Raw genomic sequence first — 26,916 nt, forward strand, 5'->3', positions numbered from 1 at the left:
CAAATGGGTACTTGCACAAAACTTCACGCGGCGAATGACTGTCGAAAGGTATGGCCGCGCCAAACGATACACCGCAATGCTCTTCACCCATAAGAATCAAGTAAACGGGGTACAGAAAGCGCGACGGTACCTTTCATGAAGGGTTCGGCGCGTGCAATTTTGAGAAAATCAGGCAATATTTTTTTCCAAATTTTCTCCAGAAATTCCTTCAAAAATTTAAGAAGGAAATTATAACTTCCGAAAAAAAAATCCAGAGAAAGTTTTAAGTAATTTCCTAAATAAATTTCAGAAAGAATTGACCTTTCCCGTCGAAAGCTAACTAACTCGTTTCATTATCTCAATCCACTCTTTGGCTTTTTGTCGTAGAATTACGTCTTTCGGTAAGATAGGGGGTTATTCCGCAATTTCCGTCACGAAAAGAGGTCAGGAAGTAAGAGCCAATAACCAGACTTCGGAATTCTCACTCATATGAATAAAAACCTGCGATTAATCCATTAAGCGGAGTGTGATTCGAACCCAAAACAATTTTAAAATGTTCAGAGTTCCCACTAAAACCACGCCACCACATGAATTGATTGAAAGCGAGTGGAATAATTGCTGTATTGAACCTTTTGCTTATCGTGGTGCATCGTCAGATTCAATCAGCTTGGAGAGGCAAAGTAAGCAGCATTTGATTTTCGCGAAACATGGGAAGAAGGATAACAATTTTTCACACCATCACTTGTGCCGGAGTTTATCGCACTGTAATTTATCCGGATAAAATGCATGGTGGAGTGATCTGTTGTCGCGTGAGTGAGTGAGAAATCCGAACCCTGCCAATAACTCAGTTTTTTTTTTCAACGGATTCTGTGTAGATTTTGGTATGAATCAATCGGTTAACTTTCTTATATTTCATATAACTATTATAAACAATTGATTCAAAGCATTTACCTATTGAAAATCCAATTTCAACAGGTAGCGTTCAAATTTCACTTTTACAGTAAACTGCCTACATCTCGGCTATATCCATCCACTATCGAATCATACCCATACCCAATTCTACGTTCAGTTTGCGATCGTGTTTTCAATACAACCTTCTACTTTTTAAGGTCAACTTTCCCAAAGAACCCATATTTTTTGCAGCATCCAACTATTTTCAAAATGGAAAACAAAAATTTAAAAAGTGCTGCACATGTAAACCGAGCCTGTTAGTCCAATCTTGAAAAAAAGTACTTTTTCGAATTTTTGTTTTAAATTTAAAAAATACTTAAAGGCGTAAACAATATGGGTTCTTTGGGAAAGTTGATTTTAAAAAAGCCAAAGAGTGGACTGAGACAATAAAACGAGTTACAATTTTCGAAGGGAAAGGCCAATTCTTTCTTAAATTTATTTAGGAAATTATTCACAACTCTCTCAGGATTTTTTTTTTTCAGAAGTTAGAATTTCCTTTTAAAATTTTTGAAGGAATTTCTGGACGAAAATTTGGAAAAAAAATACTGGAGAAATTTAATAGCCAGAAACAAACCGCGTGGAAATCATGTGTATGACATTTCATATCAAGATATTCACCCCTATTCTTGTTTACGGACAAACGAAACTTTCGAAAAAACGAATGCAGTTCGTTCGAATCGTTTCCCTATTTGATTTTGCTGGCGTAAACGAGAATGCGCATCAGCTTTCGTTCGAAAGCGCGTTCCTACGTAAACAAGAATAAGGGTAATTGTACATTACGTGATTAAACTCGTAGGCTATTCAGGCTGATTGTCCGACATTTCGCGGTCTGCACCGTTTTGCGGTAATCTGTTACGTGTTTTATACTATTTGGCAGTATTCCGTTTCGCGGTATCCAGGCTTTTAGCACAGACAAACAGACATAACACATTGAACATTCAGTCATCAAATTCATCGTCGTACACATACTAACGACATCTGTTGTTTTCCCTAAGTTAGGCAAATCACACATCAGATAGCGGTAGTGAGCAAACGTCAAACTCGAGCAAATCCGATGGGCGCGCCACGAGTGATCAATTGGATCAACTAATGACTATTTAAATTGACCAGTAGATCAGTGAACGATGAGAATTTTACGAGTGTTATGTCTGTTTGTGGGCTGCGAAATGGTGAGTTGACATCCGGGAAGGGGCGCCTAACATAGCTCTGGTCCTCACAAGTTCCAATACTCACGCTTCCACGGGTCTTCCGATGACAATTGACCGCCAGCTAAGGGTTGCGTACTTAGCTGGTAGTGCAGCCTGGGCACTGTTGTCCTTCTGACATCAGCTAGAGTGAGAGGGTGCGTACTGTGGGGTCTGTCTAGGATGTGGTGGGGTTCGACAGTGGGCTCTGTTGAACTTCTATAAAAAGCTGCATGTGTCCCCAAGCAGGCCCTATCAAAGCGACCGTGTGCCGCTCAAAGCGCACTAGCCTAGTCCTGGTGTTGGGTGGGACTTTAAACAAATTTGACCCGACTGATCGAGCGTCCACCAAGGAGGTGCGGCTCCAACAGCGTCTGTTCTGGCATCCAGCGGCTGAGTATGAAATGCTATTCCCCGGAAGCTATACCTAAGATGGCAGCCCCATCCCGGTGGATAGGGAACCTTGGGCCAACAACCTACTGTTCCCGAAACATCAATTTGTTCGAGAATCCGATAATGAAAGAATACGGACTGATTTTACGGCGACGACTCTTAGCGCGAAACAACGGACACGAATAGGAACATGGAACGTTTTACCCCTAGCCCAGCAGGGTAAATTGGCACAACTTGCCAATGAGGCACGCCGCATGAAGCTTGAGATCCTGGGACTGAGTGAAGTCCGTTGGCCAAACTTTGGAGAACACAGAACGCCGTCGAGACAAGTTCTTCTATACTCTGGTTTACGAGGTGAACACGCTCCCCGGCATCGCGGAGTTGGCTTCCTACTAAGCGCTCAGGCACACTCTGCGCTTATGAAGTGAGAACAAGTGAAAGGATAATCGTTGCCAGATTTAGAACAAGGGTCCGAAACCTTACTATAATCCAATGTTATGCGCCAACCGATGCTGCCGATCTGCAAGACAAAGAGAACTTCTACAGTCAACTCAATGCCGTCGTAGATAGAATTCCGAAGGGTGATATCAAGATCTGTTTGGGCGACTTCAATGCGAAGATCGGATCCGACAACTCGAACCATGAGCGCATTATGGGACGCCATGGTCTCGGAGAAATGAGCGAAAACGGAGAGCTGTTCGCAGAATTTTGTGGTAATAACGACATGGTGATCGGGGGATCGCTCTTCCCTCATCGACCGGTTCACAAGATCACGTGGGTCTCCCGTGACGGCTTTACAGAAAATCAAATCGACCACTTCTGCATCAGCCGAAAATGGAAACGGAGCCTTCTTGATGTACGGAATAAACGTAGTGCCGATATCGCGTCTGATCATCACCTCCTCATCGGCGAAATACGCCTGCGCATTGCGCGGATTCGTCGGCAGGAGGAAAGAGTTGGACGACGATTCAACACACGCCGACTGGAAGATGCCACGGTGAAACGGTCCTTCGTTGAAGAACTGGAGACGCGTGCTGCAGATATTCCGGAAGGTGGCAGCGTGGAAGACCAATGGACCGCCATCAAGGATGCCTTCATCGCCACCAGCGAGAACAATCTGGGTGAACTACACACCCAGAGAAAACAATGGATCACCGATGAGACCTGGAGGAAGATAGAGGAGCGAAGAGAAGCCAAAGCCGCGATAGAGCGATCGAAAACCAGAGGAGCCAAAGTCTCAGCCCGTCAACGATACACGGCTCTTGAGAAGGTCGACAAGGTTCATGTCGACGGGACAAGCGAGCGTGGGCAGACTCTCTGGCCGACGAAGGAGAGAGAGCCGCCGCAACCGGGGACATTCGCCTCCTCTACGATATCTCACGACGCTTAAGCGGGGCGAAGATAAATGCAACGATGCCTGTGAAAGACGCGAATGATCAGTTATTGACCGACCCAACTGACCAGCTTAAACGCTGGTTCGAGCACTTCGAACAACTTTTTCAAGTGCCAGCCAGGCCATCACCACCTCGGCATGATCTGCCTAGGATCCGACGTATAACACGTGTCAATACCGAAGCTCCATCACTGCTAGAGATTCAAACAGCCATCCAAAGGATGAAATCGAATAAAGCCCCAGGGGTCGACCGCATATCAGCCGAGATGCTCAAAGTTGACCCCATGACATCCGCTCAACTACTGCATCGTTTATTTCGTAATATCTGGGACACCGCAACTTTCCCGGTCGACTGAATGCAAGGTATCTTAGTGAAGGTGCCCAAAAAGGGTGACCTGACTGTATGCGATAACTGGCGAGGCATTATGTTGCTGTGTACCGTTCTCAAAGTTCTGTGCAAAATTATCCTAGCCCGGATTCAGGAGAAGATCGATGCGACTCTCCGGCGGCAGCAAGCCGGATTCCGTGCCGGAAGATCGTGTGTGGACCATATCGCCACGCTCCGTATCATTCTGGAGCAGGTCAACGAATTCCAAGAGTCCCTTTACTTGGTATTCATTGCCTACGAAAAAGCCGTCTTCGACCGTCTCAATCACGTTAATATGTGGGGCGCCCTGAAACGCAAGGGGGTTCCTGAGAAGATGATCGGCCTCATCGAAGCACAGCACGAAACCTTTTCGTGTAGAGTACTGCACAATGGGGTCCTGTCCGACCCTATCCGGGTCGTAGCTGGTGTGAGGCAAGGATGTATTCTATCACCGTTACTGTTCCTCATCGTAATCGATGAGATTCTGGTAGATGCGATTGACCGTGAACCAAACCGCGGGCTGTTATGACAGCCTATAACCATGGAGCACCTAAACGACTTCGAATTGGCGGATGACGTTGCACTACTCGCGCAACGGCGCTCTGATATGCAGAGTAAGCTCAACGACCTTGCCGATCGCTCCTCCTCGGCAGGTTTAGTCATCAACGTCAACAAAACCAAATCGTTGGATGTAAACACGGTGACTCCTTCCAGTTTCACAATAGCCGGGCAACCAGTGGAGAATGTTGAAAGCTTCCAATATCTTGGTAGCCAAATGGCGTCAGACGGCGGTACCAAGATCGACATAGGCGCACGGATCAATAAAGCAAGGGCTGCCTTTGCGAGTTTAAGAAATATCTGGAAAAACAGGCAGATAAGTGAACGCACCAAAATACGAATTTTCAACTCTAACGTGAAATCTGTGCTGTTATACGCTAGCGAAACATGGTGTGTATCAGTGGAGAACACTCAACGGCTGCAGGTGTTCATTAACAGATGCCTGCGGTATATAATTCGGGCCTGGTGGCCTCACAACTGGATCTCAAACAACGAGCTCCATCGTCGTTGTCACCAGAGGCCGATAGCAACAGAAATTCGTGGGGCTGGGTCGGCCACACTCTACGTAGGGGCGGAAACGAAATCTGTAAGCAAGCATTAGACTGGAACCCAGCGGGACGGGTCTTCCACGAAAGGCTGAATCACATAAGGTTGAAAACTCGTAAGGCTGAACACGAAAGGCTGAAAAGTAAACATCACACATAAGGCTAAAATAACAAAAGGCTGAAACTCGAAAGGCTGACAAATCGTGAGAAACCGATATTAGTGGAAGAATTCTCATTTGACGTTAAAAGGGGCACAAACTAAAATGATCCGCAACCTTTTTGTGACTTCTTGTTGTCTTTCAATTTTTATACGGAATTCTTATTTTGTAGTCTATACAGCTCATACAATTTTGAGGTACTGTTGCCGGGGTGACAATGGGTCAAATGGGGGTGAGAATGGGTCACTGAATGAATGCTTGTAGAATGCATTGGATATATCTGAGGGCAAAAAAAAACTAAAATATAAGAGACCTTTTTGAACGAATTTTCTCTACGAACTCCGACCTCCGACCTGAGAGCGATGATCCATTCTCACCCCCAGAACCATTGTCACTCCTGATGGCGATAACATAGAAGGGAACAAGACTTAATTGTTCTCGGTTCTTGTATTTTGTTTTTCATTCTTGCTAGATTGCTTTCTATTTTTTTCTTTATTCTTCTCTCTTCTTCCTTCTTCTTTTTCCTTTTTTATTCTTCCTTCTTTCTTCCTACTCCTGTTTTCTTCTTCCTCCATTTTCCTTCTTCTTTCTGTTTTCTTCTTCTTTCTTCCTTCTTCTTTCTTCCTTCTTCATTCTTCCATCTTTATCCTTCCTTCTTCCTTGTTTCTTCTTGCATCATCATTATTTCTTCTTTCATTTTTATCTTACTTTTTCGTTCTTCCTTATTCTATGTTCTTTCTTCAATCTTTCATCTTTTTTCCTTCTCCCTTCTTCCGTCTTCTTTCTCTCTTCTTCCATCTTCTTCCTTCTTCTTTCCTCCTTCCTTCATCTCTGTAAAATTTTTATTTTTTATTCTTCATACTTTATTCTTTGTTCTTTATTCTTTATACTTTATACTTTATTCTTTATTCTTTATTCTTTATTCTTTATTCTTTATTCTTTATTCTTTATTCTTTATTCTTGATTCTGTATTCTGTATTCTTTATTCTTTATTCTTTTTTATTCTTTATACTTTATTCTTTATTCTTTATTCTGCATTCTGTATTCTTTATTCTTTACTCTTTATTCTTTACTCTTTATTCTTTATTCTTTTTTATTTTTTATTCTTTATTCTTTATTCTTTATTCTTTATTCTGTATTCTGTATTCTTTATTCTTCATTCTGTATTCTGTATTCTTTATTCTTTATTCTTCATTCTTCTTTATTCATTATTCTCTATTCTTTATCAATTATTCACTATCCAACCACTCAACATAGTTGGTACAACATATCTTATGGTTGGGATTCATTTCATCCCATCAATTTCTAGCCTTTCGATACATTTCAGCCTTTTGAGACTTTCAGCCTTTCAGGATTTCAGCCTTTTGAGTTCATCCTTGTGAGCATTCAGCCTTATGTGTTTCAGCCTTTCGTAGGACACCCCAGCGGGACATCGCAGCAGAGGCAGACCCAGAGGCTCATGGCGGCGAAGCCTCAATAAAGAAATAAAAGAAGTCGACCGAAATCTAACCTGGCAACAGGTTAAAGCGATAGCCGGGCATCGCTCAGGATGGAGATCTTTCAAGTTGGCCCTTTGCACCACCGGAGGTGCATTTTTGAGATGTCCATTGTGTCTGGTGTTAAAAATATTAACTTATCAGGACGACGGAGGTCCTTCCCCTAGCAGCGCCATTCAGACCGTTTTGGTTGCTGCAAATCAAATGTGACCCAATTCAGTTGCATGTAAATAACAAAACTCTTTACCACCAAGTAACCAAAAGTTCCTTTAAGAGTACGTTTCTGTGAAGCTGATTAAGCAAAAAACGTACTATTGAAGGAACTTTTGGTTACTTGGGGTGTGTTTCTCGGGTCGTAGCTTGGTAGGGAAAGCACATGTCTAACATTGTGCAATTTCATTAAGCTAGTTTTCAAACTAGTAATTATTTTCCAATCCGGGTGGTAAATACCCGGAAAATGTTCAATTAACTTTGATTAAACTATGAATTAGTTTATGCCTTGGGAAGGCGAAATACGTGAACGAAAAAGCTTACAAAACCCTTGAGAGGAACTCTAAAATCATTCAGAATAAACCACAGGCGGTGAAAGTTATTTTATAAGAATCATTGTTGTTTGCGATGATGTTACCGGAATTAATAAGAACGATTAAAATTTTCATTTTTTTTTGGGTGACAAAATATGGTCACAAACGTGATAATTAGATGGTAAACAAAATCAGGTCAACACTGTACTATTTTTTTTAATTTCTCGGATATCGTTCCGATATCCGATATTTTCAAACCCGATATATCGCCGATACCGATATAACACCAAATGAATATCGCCGATATCGATAAACCTTCAATGTGCACAGCCCTACTTTAAATATTAGCCGTTATTATGCGAAATATCATTTGCTGCCTTCTTTAAATGTTCGCATATGCCCGGTATAAAGCGAAGTAAGTATGTTGTTTTGCTACCTTTATTTTTTTACATTTGCCCGGTATAAGGCAAAATATGCATTGTTTCGCTTTTTTTAATTGTTCAACGCAAAATGTGATGTTTTGTCTATACATATTTTAAATGTTTGCATTTGCCCGGTGTATGGCAATGTGTGTTGTATATAGGCATAAGGTATAATATAGGTATAAGGCAAAATCTGTTGTTTCGCCTTCTTGGAATGTTCGCATTTGCCCGGTATAAGGCAAAATGTTATGTTTTGCTTTCTTTAAATGTTTGCGTGTGTCCGGCAGAATGCGAAATCTGTTGTGTCACCTTCTAAAATGTTCGCATTTGTCCGGTATAAGGCGAACTGTATTGTTTCGCCTTGTAACATTAGTAAAATTAAAACTGCGAAATGATATTGATCGCGAAAAAGTTCACCGCGAATTAGTACTAACCACGAAATTATACTGAACGCGAAATGGTTAACCGCAGAATGTTTTACCGCGAAATATCGTACAATCATTCAGACTATGAGCTTTATATCACTTGATACATGGTACATATCTTGATATGAAATGTCATGTCATAAACATTATTCGCAGTGAAAATCAGATGAATGATTGTTTAAGCTCGTAGTATATAAATGCTATACTGCCTCTATTCGCATAAGCGTCCCATGTCAGTTTTCTTCAACTTGAGAAATATGCCGTTGAACTTTTCAAACTTGTTTTACATGGAGAAATTAAAAAAAATCTAATAAATCGATTAAACCAGCAATCTTTCTGAAAATTTGGCATGATGATCTTTATCTGTATACATTGCTATAAAACTATTAAATGGACCATAATTAAATTGATGTTTTGTGCGAGAGTGTATCAAAATCTGGAATGTGACTGTTATGCGAATAAATAGCAAGATGGAACAACACAAGTGGGTTTTGATTTTCAAATTTCTAGAACAAAGCATATCATTTTTTTAGTTTTTCTTAAAGATGAGTACATTTTAAGCTTATTTCTGAAATAAAATCAATATCGTCAAAAGTCGACAGAGTCCCATTATGCGAATCGCGGCAGTATATAATAAATATTATAAATTTGTAAATGTAATAAATTACACAGTTATGTAGTTACAGGCATATGAATTTTACTTGTTCGGATAACATAATTAACAACGAGTGTTCAATTCCATAAAATTTATTTTTTGTATCATTTTGAGAAATTGTTTTATTTACAATAAAGTAATGCGTTTCTTTTTATTAAATTCGCATGTCGATAAAAACCTGTAAATAAACATTCTCGTTGTTCGCTTAATTCAGTTACACAACATTTTCCTTCTACACAACGCCGTCATTATTAAATAGGTATATTCATACTTTTATCTGTTCGTTTAAATGATTACCTTGATGTTGTTAAAATATATTATAGGTATACATTTACACTTTTATATACTTAATAACCATAGGATACTAAAACAATCCTAACATTTGCTGGAAGAGTTACAACGGGAAACAGTTCTGCAGCGCAACCAAAAATCACGACCACTGCCAGAAGCTATGAAGACATACCTACACTTGACATGGAGCGGCATGCATATGTCATTAAAATCCTAAACTCACATAACGTATGGCAGCGATTATAAACGAGCGACTGTACCACCTCCCTTGGAGCTGATCTGGGGTGCACACATGTGCGGGTTTTAGCTTTCCCAGATTTCTTCCCGTTGTTTGGCAGCGAGCATTTTCCTTTCTGGAAATTGTGAGAAAACACAATAAGTACAAAATACGTTCCAATACCGCACAAAGACGTTACCCTTGGCTTCCCGAAGGACGCGTTTTTCGTTTTCGCGTTCTTCGGGGGCAGTCTTCAGGCGGACACCGAGGGCCGTCGTCACGAGTCTTCGTGCCAAAGCGGCACATGTTTCGGGACGTGGACGGTACGGTTGCAGCGAACTGGAGCACTTCCGTGCCTTGGAGCGAGATTCCACTGTCGCCTCGGCTAGGGGTTTCAGCTTAACAAATGTGTGACCATTGGCAAGAACTTCGGCCGCTGCACAGAGTAATAGTTTATCGTTATATATATACCCACGATAATGATCTCTAGGTCAAAATTTACCTATTTTAGAACTACTGAATACCGCCAGGGCGTGCGTGTCATCTACCCATTTAATATCAAACCCTGACTCTTTGTACTGTGAGAAAAGCATCATGAGATCTTGTGTTTTGAACTCTACCGGGAAGTTGGACACCTCCAGTACGTGTAGAATTCTTCCTCGTTCAGGACGGCTTGCTTCGTTTGATACACCTGAAATAGAAATAATCGGCAGTATTTTAAAACATAATTCACAGACGAAACCCAAACGCACCTTATAGTCTGTTCGAGGGACTTCAATTGAAACCTTCCCCACCGCCGATGTCAACTCTTCCATTAGCTTCGGGTTCAAACAATCTCCATTATCATCATACATCGATTCCCAATCGTCTTCTTCTGGGTTGACTAACCGTTCTGAATCCTGTTTCGACTGACCGTTGGCCTTATCCGTGGATACATCCTTTTCGGCAGATTCATGTTCAGCTATTTCCAACACATCAGATGCAAACGTTTGCTTCATAATTCTCCTATTGCTACGGTTAATCTCCTGAGAAGCCTTCCTAAGTTCCTTCTCATCCTTATCGATCTTATCAGTAACACCCGCACCGACTTTATCATTAATAATCAATGCAGTGGCATTACTGCCGGTCTGCTTCGAACGGCTTTTATTTGACTTGTTCATATTTTCTACTACTTTGGGATTTGTACTTCCGTTCAGTTCCGCTAAAATGCAACCGTTTTGGCGCAGTTCTTTCCTCTCCTTTTTGCGTTCAGATTTGGGCGCAAAATCACAGTCTTGATCTTCGTTCTCTCTAGGAACCTCTTCCGACTTTTGCTTTTTTAGTTTCACTACTTCTTGAGTGGTTCCGTTGTTTGGAACGTTCTCCTCTACGCTATGACTACGATTTTTAAAACTGACAAAACATCTGCTATCAACTGGGACAATGGGTTCGAGCTTTTGATGATTCTCTATCACAGTGTTTGGTAATCCAATGTCTGCTGGCGGTGGTTTGTCTTTAGCCTTGGATTTGCGTTCCTTCTCAGTGTGGGGTTGCTCTTTCCTAGCTGATGCCTTCGGAGGAGAACTGGGTGGAGTTGCGAAAACCGACAGACTTCCGACAGTTGACACCGACGGTGAAGTAGTGGTGGTTGACGCGCTGTTTGCGCAAGTGGAAGCACTGGTGGTTGTTTGCTGGTTTACAGCAGTTACCGGCGGGGTAGTTAGACTTCGACGAGCTCGCGGAATGTAGACGGCGCGATCCGGTCGTCGTTCCCGATGCGGACGAGCAGGCCTGAAATAGAGAAAGGCGTTAAATCTGCCGAAGTATTATGTATTTATTAAAATTATTGGATTACTCATTTTTGAGTGAATATCACACACAGTATTAAGTATCTATATTTACTGATGGGGTTTCCAGCTGGCCTTACGAGCAAACGCGTAGGATTGCTAATCCGCAGATGGCTGTGGATATACAACAGTAAAGCACATGTGAAGATTGGACAAATCAAGCATCCGAAAGATATTCAATTTGCAAAAAAGTGCTAACCGCCGTAGAGGTTGGTACTTGGATTCTGATGGCTTTTCCACAGAAGCGTGACAAAGTGGTCTTGTTGTGTAGGGGTTATCACGCCTATCTAGAGAGTAGGAGGTTGAGGGTTCGAGTCCCTCCCAGACACGTGGATTCTTTTTGGCAAATCGCATATCAATTTGTCCATACAGTGGGAAAAATGTTCATAAAGCCACAAAGAAATAAGTAACTCAGAAATACAATATGTAGGCTAGATGTACCAGTTGTGGCTATAGCACCAGTTGTCGCACTAGTGCTTTATATGCCAAATGGCCAATCAAATCACCGCAAACCAAGTTCATATCGATGAAGCATATTCATATGACACGATAACACCTTTGATTTCCTCCAAAACAAGCAAAGCATAATTGAAAAAATTGATTTTGCTTAATTTTTGACGTCCTTTGCACCAGTTATCGCACTAGTGGTCCCAATTTGGACAGTCCCATAAGAAAACAATGGGATTTGCCAAATAAGGAACCAAAATTAAGAATAGTGCCATAACTGGTGCATGCGTTCCTATTATGGATTAATCAATTTTAAGGATAATAACAAATTTTATTGTGGTTTTCACAGCTGTTCTAAGGAGCAGGAAGTAAAACCTTTCGCTTGATATATAAAGTCCACCCACACGCCTTTTAGTTATTTTTTTTTTAAATAGTTGTTCTTAGGTATGGCGACAATTGGTACACCCACCCTAGCACTTTTAACTAATACGAACGCGTTCAAGCTTGCACTAATTTATTTTCTCACCGACCGCACAAAGAATAAACCTCGCGACTATTCTACGTCCTACTACGAACGTGTCCATTCTTGCACTCCAAATGAAATTAGTGATCCTGGCGCAAAAAATGTCTACGGAAGCGAATAAGAATAGTTTCGAGGGCAGCACGAATGAGTATCATGTCTATTTTCCTCGAATTCCTCATTCTAACACAATTTTCATCATAATTTAATCAGTCTTTTGTTTTAATAGGGTAAGATGCCCCAAAACGCTTAACCTACAATGTACTACGCTTCTCCAGGAGCTGTCCATATCATAATGCTGATTCGCCGACGCATGGTGCATTGTTTATTAGCTACATAAAAGGCGTTTTGCATCATGTGTTTTCCGACAACGAAATATCAAATATTTTTATAAATGTGAATATTATCAATATGATTGAGATTTTCTACAATGTTAATATGCCATACGCTAGCTATATTGTTTAACTGTTGCATGAGAATTTAGAATTTATTGTACATCGTCTTCAACTTATAAATTGCACAGACTGATTATTTGACTAAATCCTATTTATTAAAACTAATTTGCTAACATTAAAGTCGAAAAAACAACACACTTCGTTGAATAGTCTGAAGCATAAGTCCAATGGATTATTTTGACCGTAATGTGTGCGGTGGCCACGGATCCATAACAGTTGACGATTCCTGAGTTGACGATACGGTGCATGAAATCGAACATTCTCCAGGATGTAACGGCAGTCGATATTGCACGTTATGACGTCAAAAATAGTCATACTCTGAAGCATCAATCGACGGTCTGCCAATGATTGCAAGTCAATCAAAGCACAACGATTTCGGTATGGAGGCAGGTTTGTGGATCGTTCCATGTTAAGCGGCGCAGGGCGTAGTTGATGAAGCGTTTTTGTATTCTCTCGATGCGTCCAATGTGAACGGAATGATACGGAGCCCAGATTTGCACTCCATACTCTAGTATGCTCCGAATTAATGCACATGCACAATATAATGATTTGAGAGCATGAACATCATCGAACTGTGCTGTATTCCGCCGTAAGAACCCAAGCATAGCATTGGCCTTAGCGATGGTAACTGATGAATGTTCCGTAAAACGAAGCTTACTGTCGAGAACGATGCCAAGGTATTTGATCGATGTAACCCTCTGAAGCGCTGTGTGATCCAGACAATAGTCATAGGTTATAGAAGATCGGCAACGAGTGAATGTTATGGCTTTGCATTTAGTCGGGTTCATTTGCATACCATTGATCTTGCACCAGTTTGCAACATGTACAATATCAGTATGTAATTTGTAAAGCACAACAGTCTACGAGCGATTTTATGACACGGTATATTTTCAAATCGTCCGCATAAAGCTGTTTTCCGGAGCTCAGAAGGCTACACAGATCATTGACGAAAAGAATAAAGATGAGCGGACCTAGAATACTGCCCTGTGGTACTCCAGAGGGAATGTCATAGACATCAGACTTGGCGCTATGTACTTTGACGAAAGCCTTGCGAGAGGATAAGTACGATTTTAACCACCGAATGATCCAAGTAGGTAAGCCAAGTCGGTCAAGTTTTTCTATCGCTAGTGCATGTGGCACCTTGTCAAACGCCTTTGAAAAGTCAAAATAAATAGCGTCGACCTGGCTACGGTTCTCCAATTCATCTAGCACTGTACGAGTGAATGCCATTAGGTTGGATGTCGTACTGCTGGGTATAACACTTCGTGCAAAAGACTCTCAAAAACTTTGGCGAAACAGTTCAAGATTGATATCGGACGGTAGTCATCTACACTATGTATGTTACCCGGATTTGTACACGGGAACGATCGAAGCAAGCTTCCAAGCTTCCGGGAAAACACTATCGCTTATAGATCGATTGAAAATTGAAGCAATGGGCAATGCCAGCGATGAAGCACATTGTCTGATGAAGGTGGGCGGTAAGTGAACGGGTCCCGGTCCTTTTGATGTGTTAAGCGAGCTGAGAGCTTCAAAAATATCTGCATTGCTAAAAGTGACTTGAGGAAGCCGGACGGAATACGACGGAAGACTTTCGATGTAGCTTTGATCCAATGGAGGAGGATTGTCGTCATGTACTGAGCGGAAGAAGCTGGCAAACAAATTTGCTGTTGCGTCAGGTGTTCGACCCCTTCTGTTTTTTAATGTAGGCCCAGAACGATGAAGCATCATTTTTCAAATTTGCTTGAAGGCTTCTTCAGCTAACCGCAGATTAGCCGCGTTCACTTCAATCCTGTTTCGGAAGAACTTCTTCCTGCATTTCCGCAGACGATTGCGAAGATTCCGGAGCTGTGGCGTCCACCAGGGTTGATTGTACTTCTTAGATGGTCGGCAAATTTTGACCGGCACGTTTTCTTAGATGATCTGTTCGATGGTGCGATAGAACGCGGTAACAGAGTCGTCGATTGAGGCATAATTCATAACATGATTCCAGTCCAGGGCAGCAATCCCATTGACGATTTGATAATCACACCTGTTGAAGTCGTATACACTTAAAAATATTCATGTAAATTTATGGCACATTTGATGCACATAAAAGGAGCGTCCTCGTAGACATAAACTTACATCTGGTTGTAAAATTACATGAGCTCAGGAAACCAAAAAAAATACATGTCATGATGTAAAAATAAGCCATGCTTGCTTATACACCATGACATGTAAATAGTTTGTTTCGGGATTTGACTGTTTTTTGCTAACCACTCATGTTAACGATTATTGTGTTATTTTCATATGTTGTGCGTCAAAATTATAATCACTTACCTTACTCTCGGTTGCGATGCTGAACATGTTGCCTGATCACAACAATATTATGTTCCGTCGCATCATATGTGCATTCCTATGGAAAAAACACCCGTCTTCATTCTCTGGTATTATGGGCTAAGTCTAACTCATCACCATCATACCGAACATTTTTGTGTTTAAATGCACCAATTACTTATGCTTAAGAAGGCTACTTTCCTTCCTTTTTCAAGCAGCAAAAAATTTATCCAACATTTATTTAAACAGAAATATGTGCATTCATACACTCGCCGTTCAGCCGCGGATAAGACACATCACGAAACAACGCATATTTTGTTGCTACCGAATATTCCGTAGAAAAGGTTGCACTTTCATATCGATTTGCTAAACACACCTTTTGTCGTTTATCAATCACACAAAACACTAGCACCAATATTTTTAATCAATCGCACTGCATTCGGTTTTGAAAATAAAAAAACGAAACCGACACGTACTACCGAGAACATTCAAGTCCAGACTGAGTGATCTGCATGACGCTTCTCTTTTCTGTCAGCATTCCGCACATCATGTAACTTTACGTCTATTGGAACAAGAAGTTAAATGGTATGTATGCCAAGGCATGTTGATTAATCAACTTCCAAAAACGCATGAATTGGGACGTGCATTCCAGTCAAATGTTCGTTTATGTCATCAAACATTTACAAGTTGAACTAAATACGTCACATGTAGGTTTCATTATTTTTTAGTGTGAGTCAACGGTAGATATTGACACTGATCTCTCATCGCGAGAACGGACGTCAACGGTTAAAACTAATGGCTTGTGATGAGGGTCAATTTTTAAAAGGGCAGATGGCGACTCGAAGAGATCTATGATGCATGGATCGCTTACGAACACCAAGTCAAGAAGATTGCCGTTCGCGTTCAGAAGATCATTTATCTGATGCAGACCGGAGGATAACAAGAACTCTGATAGGGCAAGCTCCTGCTCAGTTGACGCGTTGATAGGCAAGTTTCCGTTAATTTCATCATCGAAATGACAGACTAGATTCGGCAGATTGTAATCTCCAAGGCAAACAATGACGTCGCAAATCGGCACGATTCAGTATCTGGCTAATAGAATCCGCGTGTTTCGTGTAGATATCAGAGCAGCTGTTTGGGCGAATGTAGATGCAGCTAACGTAAAGCGAAAACTGAGGCAGAATAATGCGAACAGTGGCTTATTCTAGGCAATAGGTTCACCGAAATACACTGCAGTTCCGATTTGACAGCAATTAGTACGCCGCCACCTCTATGAGGTAAAAATACTCATGAAAATCGTAACAGCTTATCGACAGTAAGGCTCGATGCCCACGTAGCGTCATTTCAACGCAGAGTGCACGTGGCGTCAAAAAGACACAGGTGTGCACCGAGAAAAAGCGGTAACGCAGCGTCACCACGCCGATGCACACCAGTGTTATTTTAACGCTGCGTGCACGTGGCGTTGAAAAACCGCTACGTGGGCATCGGCCCTAATACAGTATTTGCTTAGCTAGGGCATATTGTTCCTCTTCCCTTACTAGTACACCCGATTCTTTTTTTACACGGGGGATGCGTTCCGTGAAAAAAAAGTTTTCAGTTCAAAATTTGAAAATACGTGTAAAAAAAGTTTTATGATTTCTCGACGAATCATGTAAAATGAAGCAACTTTCCGTGTAAAAACAGAATCGGGTGTACAGATCAATCAACAAACGGGGTGTCGTCGCCACCCGGGGCAAAAAGAGAACCCCGTAATTTTACCGCTATTATACCTTTCTCTCCCTTAATAACTCCACACACTGTTCAACTAAAGCCCAACAAAAAATTTGACGCAAAAAACATATTATATAAATAGAATGAATCTGAATCTGGTGAAAACTTCGATTTTTTATAAGAAATCAGCATTAGAAAATAAAGTTTTTACAAACATAAATATTTTTTAATGAAAATCTTTACCATCAACACATAGGACTTCGTCCTGCACACTCAAAGCACAATATGGAACGGTTCGCCGTCAAGTTTCTACCGTTAGGCAGTGCGTATTTTTACATATTTCATAAATATTCTATCTATCTCTAATGATAAAAAATAAGGCAACATTCCTCCAGGGATTTCGATGGGAATCATCCAACCTTCAAGGATAATCCTTTAGTGATTCCGACGTGAATGATTCAGGAATACCAACGGGAATATTCTAGGAATTTTAACGGGAATGTTCCAGGGATTCCGACGGGTATGTTTCAGGGATTCTGATAAGGATCTTCTAGATATTCCGATTGGAATCCTCTTGAATTCCGACGGGAATATTCCAATAAATCTGACGGGAATGTTCCTGGAGTTTTGACGTGAATGTTCCAGAGATTTCATACACACTTAAAATAAATCGCAGATTTATGTGAAATTTCACCGAAATCTCAACAGCAGAACTGTTCGGTGAATAATTTTACAGATTTTCGGTGGTTTCGACAGTTGAACAAAGTGGAGAAATAATTATCGAACAATTCTGCTGTTGAGATTTCGGTGAATTGAACCAAAATTCACCGAAATCTGTGAAATGGTTTAAGTGTGTAGGCAATATTCTAAGGATGTAGAAGCAAATCTTCGAAGGAATCCGAAGCATATCGTCGAGAGACTCCAAATTGATCCACCAGGAATTCCGAAATGAATCCTCCAGAGATTCCGAAAAGAATCTTACAGGGATGTCGAAGCAAGTCGTTGAGGGATTCCGAAGCAAATCATCGAGGAATTTCAAAGCAAATTGTCAGAGGGATTCCGAGGCAAAACCTCGAGACTCCGAATTGAAGCTTCAAGGAATTCCGAAGCAAATCGTCGAAGGATTCTGAAACATATCGTCAAGGAATTCCGAAGCAAATCTTCGAACGATTCCGAAGCTAATTTTCGAACGATTGCGGAGGAATTCCGAAGTAAATCAAAGAGGAATTCTGAAGCAAATTCTCTATGGATTATGAACGGTATCCCCCACATATTCTTAACAGATCCCTCAACGATACCGAAAAGAATCCAATGTGAATTCTTCTGAAATCCGGTTGAGATTCTTCGCTGATTCTTTGAGAATCTTTCTCAGCAATGAGAAACAAGCATATTTGTCTTCCAATCATTTCATTATGATAGGGTAAATATGGGAGATAGCTCTTTTGTCTTCAAACTTTTTCAGTAATTCATTGTCTTGTTCATTATGCTATATGTAGAAAACTGATATTACTGCCAACTAAGTTACTCCAGGATTTTCTCCGATATTTTCTCCAGTTATTCCTCCGAAATTTTCTCCAGGAATGCTTACGGAAGTTCCTTCAGGAATTCCTCCGGAAGTTGATCCGAAAGTTCCTCTGGAAGTTCTTCCGGAAGTTCCTCTACATATTTTTCCAGAAGTTTCTCCACAAATTTCTCGGAGGAAATCCTTGAGAAATTTTCGGATGAATTCCTGAGGGAACTTTTAGAGTAATTCCTGAAGAAATTTCGAAGGAATTACTGAAGGAAGTTTTGGAGGAATTCCTGAAGGAACTTCTGGAGGAATTCCTGACGAAACTTCCGGAGAAATTCTTGGAGAAAATCCAGAGGTATTCTTGAAGGAGCTTCCGGATGAATTCCTGGAAAAAAATCAAGAGAAATTCCTGGAAGAACTTCCGGAGGAATTTCTGAGGGAACTTTTAGAAGAATTCATGAAGGAACTTTTGGAAACATTCCTGAAGGAGCTTTTGGAGGAACTGCTGAAGGAACTTCTGGAGGAATTCTTGGAGGAAATTCCGGAGGTATTCTTGAAGGAACTTCCGGAGAAATTCCTAGAAGAACTTCTGAAGGAATTCCTGAAGGAACTAACGAAAAAATTTCTGCAAGAACTTCCGGAGCGGTTCCTGGAATAGCTTCCGGTGAGATTCCCGAAAGATCATCAGGAGGAAGAATCCTCTGGAGGGATTTCTGGTGGATCTTCCGGACGAATTCCTGAAGCAATTTCTGGAGTAATTTGTTAAGGAACTCCACAGGAATGCTAGTAGGAAATTAAGGCGGAATTAATGAAGGACCTTCAGAAAGTATTAGAGAGAGGTCGTCTGGAGGAATTCTTGCAGGAATTTTCATATAAATTCCTGGAGCAACTTCCAGAAAAAGTGCTCAAAATATTCCTAGAAAAATTATCTTTTGGTAATTTTTCTAGGAATATTTTTTTCATCACGAAGGAATTCCTTGGAAAAATTATGCCTGAAAGATGTCACTAGGGAATTCCTGGAAGATATCGCCAAGGAACGCATACAAGAATTCAAGAAAAAAATGAAAGAATTTCTGGCTGAATTCCCGAAGGAAATCCTGAAAGAACGCATGAAGGGTTAATGGATAACTTCCCAACAATTTTCCAAAGTATTTTTGAACTTATTCTAGACGTCATTACCGGTTTAACTTGATTTAAAACTACATAAAAATTTGACAAAGAAACGGATTTCGACGCGTATTTTAATTGAATGAACGAACAGTTTCGTTTTTATTTACCCTTCTGCTTGTTTATTCCGCCCGTTCCACCCGAGGTTCTACCCATATGTCCGTTGCGATCTTGATTTTTTTTTGTAATTGTTAATCGCAAAAAGTGAGCGCGGCGTGTGAATGATCAAGTAGGCAAGATTTTGGTTTATCTTCCAGGTTCATTCTAGAAAAAAGGGGGGGAGTGAAAGATGTTTTCACCACAAATAACAAAAAAAGATTCTTCTTCGACCCGCAATCGTTTGTTTTCGTCTCATGGAACCAATTCATACTCAAGCGTATAATGTATTAGATTCGCCTTGTGAATTTCTTGGATGATGTGATGATAACAGGAAGTAACGACCAAGAACACTTGGGAACCCTTGCTCGAGTTCTAGAAATTTTGAAGAAAGCAGGATTGACGATATGTAAGAAGAAATGTGTCTTCTCAAAACGATAGTGGATTATTTAGGATTAAGGATAGTTTTCGGAGCGAGGAGTCAGTAAAAAAAAAATGAATGCCATTATGAAAGCAAAGCCAGGAGGAGATTGACCGACTGAAAAACAACAAAGCCCCTGGAGTTAATCAACTACCAGGAGAGTTGTTTACACACGGTGGTGAGGCACTGGCTAGAGCACTACATTGGGTAATTACCAAGGTTTGGGAGCATGAGGTTCTGCCGCACGAGTGGATGGAAGGTGTCGTGTGTCCCATTTACAAAAAGGGCGATAAGCTGGATTGTAGCAACTACCGCGCAATCACATTGCTGACTAGCACCAATTGCAAGACAGTTCGTGGGGCAGTACCAGGCGGGATTTATGGGTGAACGCTTTACCACAGATCAGGTGTTCGCCGTTCGTCAGGTATTGCAGAAATGTCGCGAATACAACGTGCCCACACATCATCTTCATTGTCGCATCGGGAACAGCTAATGCACGAAAACGGATTTCCGGATAAACTGATACGGTTAATCAAGGCGATGATGGATCAGGTGATGTGCGTAGTTCGAGTTTCAGGAGCAGTATCGAGTCCCTTCGAAACGCGCAGAGGGTTACGGCAAGGTGATAGTCTTTCGTATCTGCCATCAGTGTTGTCCTACACTCAGGGCGAAAAATTCTGCTCTTTGATTTTACTCCATCTAAACGATTTTATAGTCTCAACTAAGTAAGTTCAACTAATAGAAGGATATTTGAATTTTCTAAATGTCATGGCAAACTGTCAAAAAACTGCACTCCAGAGCCACAGGAGCGCGCGCACTGAAAATACACTGGAGTGTTTTCACTGGAGTGTATTTTCAGCGCGCGCGCTCCTGTGGCTCTGGAGTGCAGTTTTTTGACAGTTTGCCATGACATTTAGAAAATCCAAATATCCTTCTATTAGTTGAACTTACTTAGTAGAGACTATAAAATCGTTTAGATGGAGTAAAATCAAAGAGCAGAATTTTTTGCCTTGAGTGTAGGACAACACTGTCTGCCATTCAACATCACTATGGAAGGAGTAATACGAACGACAGGGATTGACACGAATGGTACGATTTTCACGAAGTTCGTCTAATTTTTGGTTTCATCGACGACATTGATATTAAGGCACGTAACTTTGAGAGGATGGAGGAAGCCTACATCAGACTGAAAAGCGAAGCTAAACGGATTGGATTAGTCATCAACACGTCGAAGACGAAGTACATGATAGGCAAAAGCTCAAGAGGACAACATAAGCCACCCACCACGAGTTTGTATTGGTGGTGACGAAATCATGGTGGTTGAAGACTTCGTGTACTTGGAATCACTGGTGACCTCCGATAACGATATCAGCAGAGAAATTCGGAGACGCAGTATGGCAGGAAACTGGACGTACTTTGGACTCCGCAAAACGCTCCGATCAAATAGAGTTCGCCGCCGTACCAAACTGACTATCTACAAAACGCTTATTAGACCGGTAATTCTCTACGGACACGTGATCTGGACGACCGCGGAAATCGGAATACTGTAGTGGGCCGGGCACGTAGCCAGAATGTCGGACAGTAATCCGGTTAAAATGGTTCTCGACAACGATCCGACGGGAACAAGAAGGCGAGGTGCACAGCGGGCAAGGTGGAGGACGATTTGCGAACCCTCCGCAGACTGCGTGGTTGGCGACGTGTAGCCATGGACCGAGCTGAATGGAGAAGACTTTTATGTATTGCGTAAAAGGCCTTAGTCTGGTCATAGAGGATGCAAAGCCACTAGAAAATGCATCGAAAGTAGGGACTGTTCAGGGGGTCAGTTCAAGCGTTACGATTCATACAAATAAATAATAGATATAAAGTATTACTAGGGAGAGGTCTAATTTTGCGTTAAGTAATTTATGAACAACCCCTAAGAACGTTTGCTGACATGGTCAATTATTATAGCCGATTTGTAAAAGGTTTAGCTACGATTATGTCTCCGTCGTACGACCTTTTGAAAGAAATGTTAGATTGCTTATGGCGATTTAAACCTTGTGATCAACGCATGTTTTGCTCAAAGCAGAATTGTATTTGTTATATGCCCTTTGTTTTTTTTTATTATCGTATCCCAATTTTCATACTTGAGAATTGTTCTCTAATTGTTGTTAACTGCCTGACGTTTCAGCTGTGCTTGGCAGCCTTTTCTCGGGAAATTAGTTTACGAACTAGCAGTTAAAACATTATTGTTTGAACAAATGAGACTGTAAAGCCGATTCCCATTACATATATTTACCAATAAAAACAATAAATTTGACATTCAAGGTATTAATCGAACATATTTGCGAAATCCGGGTTACTGTGCCCTAATAGCACAACTCTGACTAATTTGGTTGCTGCAACTCTAATGTGGTCACATATGAGTCACAGCAACTTGTTTATGACAAGTGTGCTGCTCGGATGATTGAATCATGCTGATCACAATATCTTTATGGGATAACAGCGCCTCTAGTGTTCTAATACTTCTGCTTCCACCCTTTGACCTCAACAAGAAAATTATATTACAGTCGCCTCTCCTCGGGATATTTAGGGGGTCATCGACATAAGGATCATCACGACATGGAGTTTTTTTTGACAATCAATGAATTCCAAAATACACAATCTAGCTCCCAATAAATTAGCCGGAAGATATACAAAAGTTCATTTAATCATTTTATAATGTTCTGTGGAATAAATCTTCAACACAGTTCACGTTGACCATCCGAGGTTATCGGTCGTAAAGTTAGTTCTCTGCTCTTTTAAGATTATTTCATTTCGCTAATTCGAGTAGTCTACGTCACCCGGAGCTAGTACGCATCTGGGCCGAGAGGCGGCAACCCAAACCGTGACCAAGTGTAAAGGGCTCATACACGCTTCGACATCTTGTACAACATTGACTTTGCCCCAGGAAATTTGGTTCGGTCGGAGGAAAGTCGGACCGTCTGTGAGCAAGTTGTACTGTTGTACTTGCCCACAAACGGTCCGACTTTACTCCGACCGAATCAAATTTCCTGGAGGCGTACAACATGTCGGCGCGTGTATGAGGTCCCTAACGTTACAGTTGTGATTGTATCCGTGTATGAGCGATTCGATGCGCGCCTGGTGCCAAGGTACCAGACTCAGCAAGAGGGTTACAAATGGTAGATCTTTTTCTTCATATTTTGACCCAAGAAACGAATTCGGAGCTGTCACAACTTTACTTCTAACAGGGAAAGATGGAAGCAATTTCCCAATTGAACCATTTATCATAGGGAAGAGTGTTGAAGGTCTCGCCGGATCCATTGAATCTGCCAGAAGAAGAGCGCAATGCACTCGATATGTCCTACGAACAAAAAAAGCTAGTCTAGTAGAAAAGATACTGAAGATGACAAAGCTTCTCGATGGCACGGAATTAGAAATTATCCAGTTTTGAACAAAAGTCGCTGGGTTATATTGAGTTTTTATCTCATTCGGAAGGCTCAAGAGGAAATTGCTAATGCATTGCGCGATCAAGGAGTCATCGCAACACGAAGTATTCTAAAAATTAGCAAAGAACCCACTCCATCTGTCATCCTTACTTTCATTTTATCAATTTATCCCGAAAACGTAAAATTAGCACACGCTTCCAATGCTTCGAATGTGTCCATCCGCGAGCAAACTGTCCGAACCGCATACTATGCTTCTAATTGTTCGAAAAATCATGAAGATAGAGATGAGAGAACAGCTGAGCTTTCAGCTTTCTGTCTCAATTGCGAAGGACCTCATCGCCCAAGCAGTCGACAATGCGAGATCTACAAAAAAGAAGTACGTGTTATCCGCACCAAAATTGATGGAAATCTATCCTACATCGAAGCCCGGAAAAGAGTCGAAACCGGAAATGGAAGGTACGCGCAGGTAACAGCCCAACCCAGATTTAACCATTCGAGACTGATCGCGATGGAAGCACAAATGAGCATGAGCATGAGCATGAGCATGATTGACCGCCCACGGTTGCTACTCCGTTATTGCCAGGTCAGCTGTAGTTACACAGAGATCCAACAGATGAAGTTGGTGACCCAAAAATAAGCAATACCAGCGCCGGCCATGTCGGAATGCAGGTCAATTGAGGAATGGGTAGGAAATTGTTGATGTGATACTCGCTTTGATAGAAGCCGACGAGTCATCTGCACTTCCACGAGAAATCACTGGGATGTTGGATATATGGGGTAGGGAGTGTGGCAGGGTTCGTTTTGGTAAACGGTATGCCGTGTATAGCGTGTAGTTTGATCGATAAAAACAAAATAATCATTTTTATTAAAGGCCGCACAAAGCAGAACAAAATTTCGGTGACCGGCTGATCGTTCTGCTTACCGCACAAAGCAGAACAAAATTTTGATGACCAGCCGGTCGTTCTGCATACTTAAGAAAACATGTCTAGACGCAATCTAAACTTTGACTTTCTAATTAATTTATTCACTCGCACAAAGCAGAACAAAATTTCGGTGACCGGCTGATCGTTCTGCTTACCGCACAAAGCAGAACCACATTTTGATGATCGGCCGATCATTCTGCTTACTGAAGAAAACATGTTTGGACTCGAGCTCTGATTATTCTACGTTCAATACAAAACAAGGACAAACTTGCACTGAAAAACACCAAAGAATAACATACACACACAATAACGTAATCCGACAGTTCGGCACCTGTTCAGGAATTCACAATCACATTTTCACATAACATTCCAAACCCCCCTGTTACGTATTAGAACATGCCCATATCAAAGTTTACTAATTTGTACATCGCACGCAGATGTTTTTACGTGAGAGTTTAAGGTTAATTCTAGACCAACATCTGAAAAGGGCGCAACAGCCAAAATTTATTCCTTCCGACTCCTCGTCTACTTATATAGCTATATATGTAGACGAAGAATCAGAAGGAACAAATCCCGGCTGCCACGCCCCTTTCAAATGTTGGTCTAGAATTTCTAAGTTTAATGAACTAACAAAACTACGTTGGATGATGCGTTTGGCTTTGGCGCTGGTCCGCTCAGAACCCGATGGTGCAAATTCGCGTTGTAAAGCGGTCATATTAAAACTTTGTACAGTATCATAGAATATATATGTTATGTATAATTAAGGAGCATCACGGATGACGGACATGCTCTTATAAGTTGCTGAAACACGGCAAAACTAACAATAGAATGCTATTCGTAAAATGCACCGCCTCCAATTGCAATGCTATATTCTTTCATTGCAGATTAAGTTTCGTGTGAAATCTGAAAAGTAATGTCATTATGTCAACCAACAAGTGTTATTGTCTGGATATTAGAAAAGAAGTTTTTAAATGTATTTTAATCACTATTTGTATTGAAATTCATTAAATTCGCTAACGAAATACTTTCTCTCATTATTATTATATTTATAATTGTTTTATTATATTTCATAGAACCGCTCACTGCGCTAAAACATTTTGTTTTTATGTAGGCGTATCAACAATCTAGCTGAAACTAGAACTAGACCTTAACGCCATTCACGTCACACCCAACTTTGGAAGTATTGCCCACTATGTTTGTCTTTAGGCCAAATATATGGACTGCAAAGAAAATCCAACTCAACTGTTTCATCCCCCGGATCTTAAAAAGACCCTAAGGCATTTTATGAGACAGATTGAAACAGCTGTTTTTCTCGTGTTTATCTACTTTGACAATTAGTGGGAGCCCATTGTTTAGTAATTCTGCACTGAACATTCCGATGGGTGATTCTTAAAACGTGTTGTTAGATTATTCATACCATTGTATTCTAAGCATGAAATACTGAAGAAAACACGAATGAAAAGTAGAACATTACAAACATTATTTTGTTTTCGGACCTAACGGAATGTTCACGCAGAATCACACCAAAACAATACATTAGAAGTAAAGAATCGGGGCATCGCGAATTATTATTATTTATTCAGACTAAGGCCGAAGTGGCCTGTGCGGTATGTAAGAGTCTTCTCCATTCGGCTCGGTCCATGGCAACACGTCGCCAGCCACGCAGCCTACGGAGGGTCCGCAAGTCATCTTCCACCTGATCGATCCACCTTGCCCGCTGCGCACCTCGCCTTCTTGTGCCCGTCGGATCGTTGTCGAGAACCATTTTCACCGGGTTATTGTCCGACATTCTGGCTACGTGCCCGGCCCACCGCAGTCGTCCGATTTTCGCGGTGTGAACGATGGATGGTTCTCCCAACAGCTGATGCAACTCGTGGTTCATTCGCCTCCTCCATGTACCGTCCGCCATCTGCACCCCACCATAGATGGTACGCAGCACTTTTCTTTCGAAAACTCCGAGTGCGCGTTGGTCCTCCACGAGCATCGTCCAGGTCTCGTGTCCGTAGAGGACTACCGGTCTAATGAGCGTTTTGTAGATGGTCAGTTTGGTACGGCAGCGAACTCTATTCGATCGAAGCGTCTTGCGGAGTCCAAAGTATGCACGATTTCCAGCCACTATACGCCTCCGAATTTCTCTGCTGGTATCATTTTCGGCAGTCACCAGTGAGCCCAAATACACAAAGTCTTCTACCACCTCGATTTCATCACCACCGATGCCAACTCGCGGTGGGTGGCTCACATTGTCTTCTTTTGAACCTCTTCCTATCATGTACTTCGTCTTCGACGTGTTGATGACTAGTCCGATCCGCTTGGCTTCCCTCTTCAGTCTGATGTAGGCTTCCTCCATCTTCTCAAAGTTACGTGCCATAATATCTATGTCGTCGGCGAAGCCAAATAGCTGGACGGACTTATTGAAAATTGTACCACTCGTGTTAATCCCTGCTCTTCGTATTACCCCTTCCAAAGCGATGTTGAATAGCAGACACGAAATACCATCACCTTGCCGTAACCCTCTGCGGGTTTCGAAGGGACTCGAGAATGC

At 41.5% G+C, this 26,916-nt stretch overlaps 1 protein-coding gene across 1 annotated transcript in view; it reads right to left on the reverse strand.

Annotated features, from left to right (window-relative positions):
- Positions 1 to 9,126: 9,126 nt before the first annotated feature.
- The window catches only part of LOC134224552 (uncharacterized protein DDB_G0290587-like), a 115,296-nt gene continuing 97,506 nt past the window's right edge, over positions 9,127 to 26,916 (reverse strand). The window contains 5 exon segments of the mRNA XM_062703940.1: positions 9,127 to 9,694; positions 9,758 to 9,994; positions 10,061 to 10,207; positions 10,210 to 10,249; positions 10,311 to 11,328. Of these exon segments, the coding sequence (XP_062559924.1) occupies positions 9,645 to 9,694; positions 9,758 to 9,994; positions 10,061 to 10,207; positions 10,210 to 10,249; positions 10,311 to 11,328 (1,492 nt within the window). The 3' untranslated portion in view covers positions 9,127 to 9,644.

This window comes from Armigeres subalbatus, chromosome 3 (assembly GCF_024139115.2).
Source record: "Armigeres subalbatus isolate Guangzhou_Male chromosome 3, GZ_Asu_2, whole genome shotgun sequence".
Taxonomy (NCBI): Eukaryota; Metazoa; Arthropoda; class Insecta; order Diptera; family Culicidae; genus Armigeres; species Armigeres subalbatus.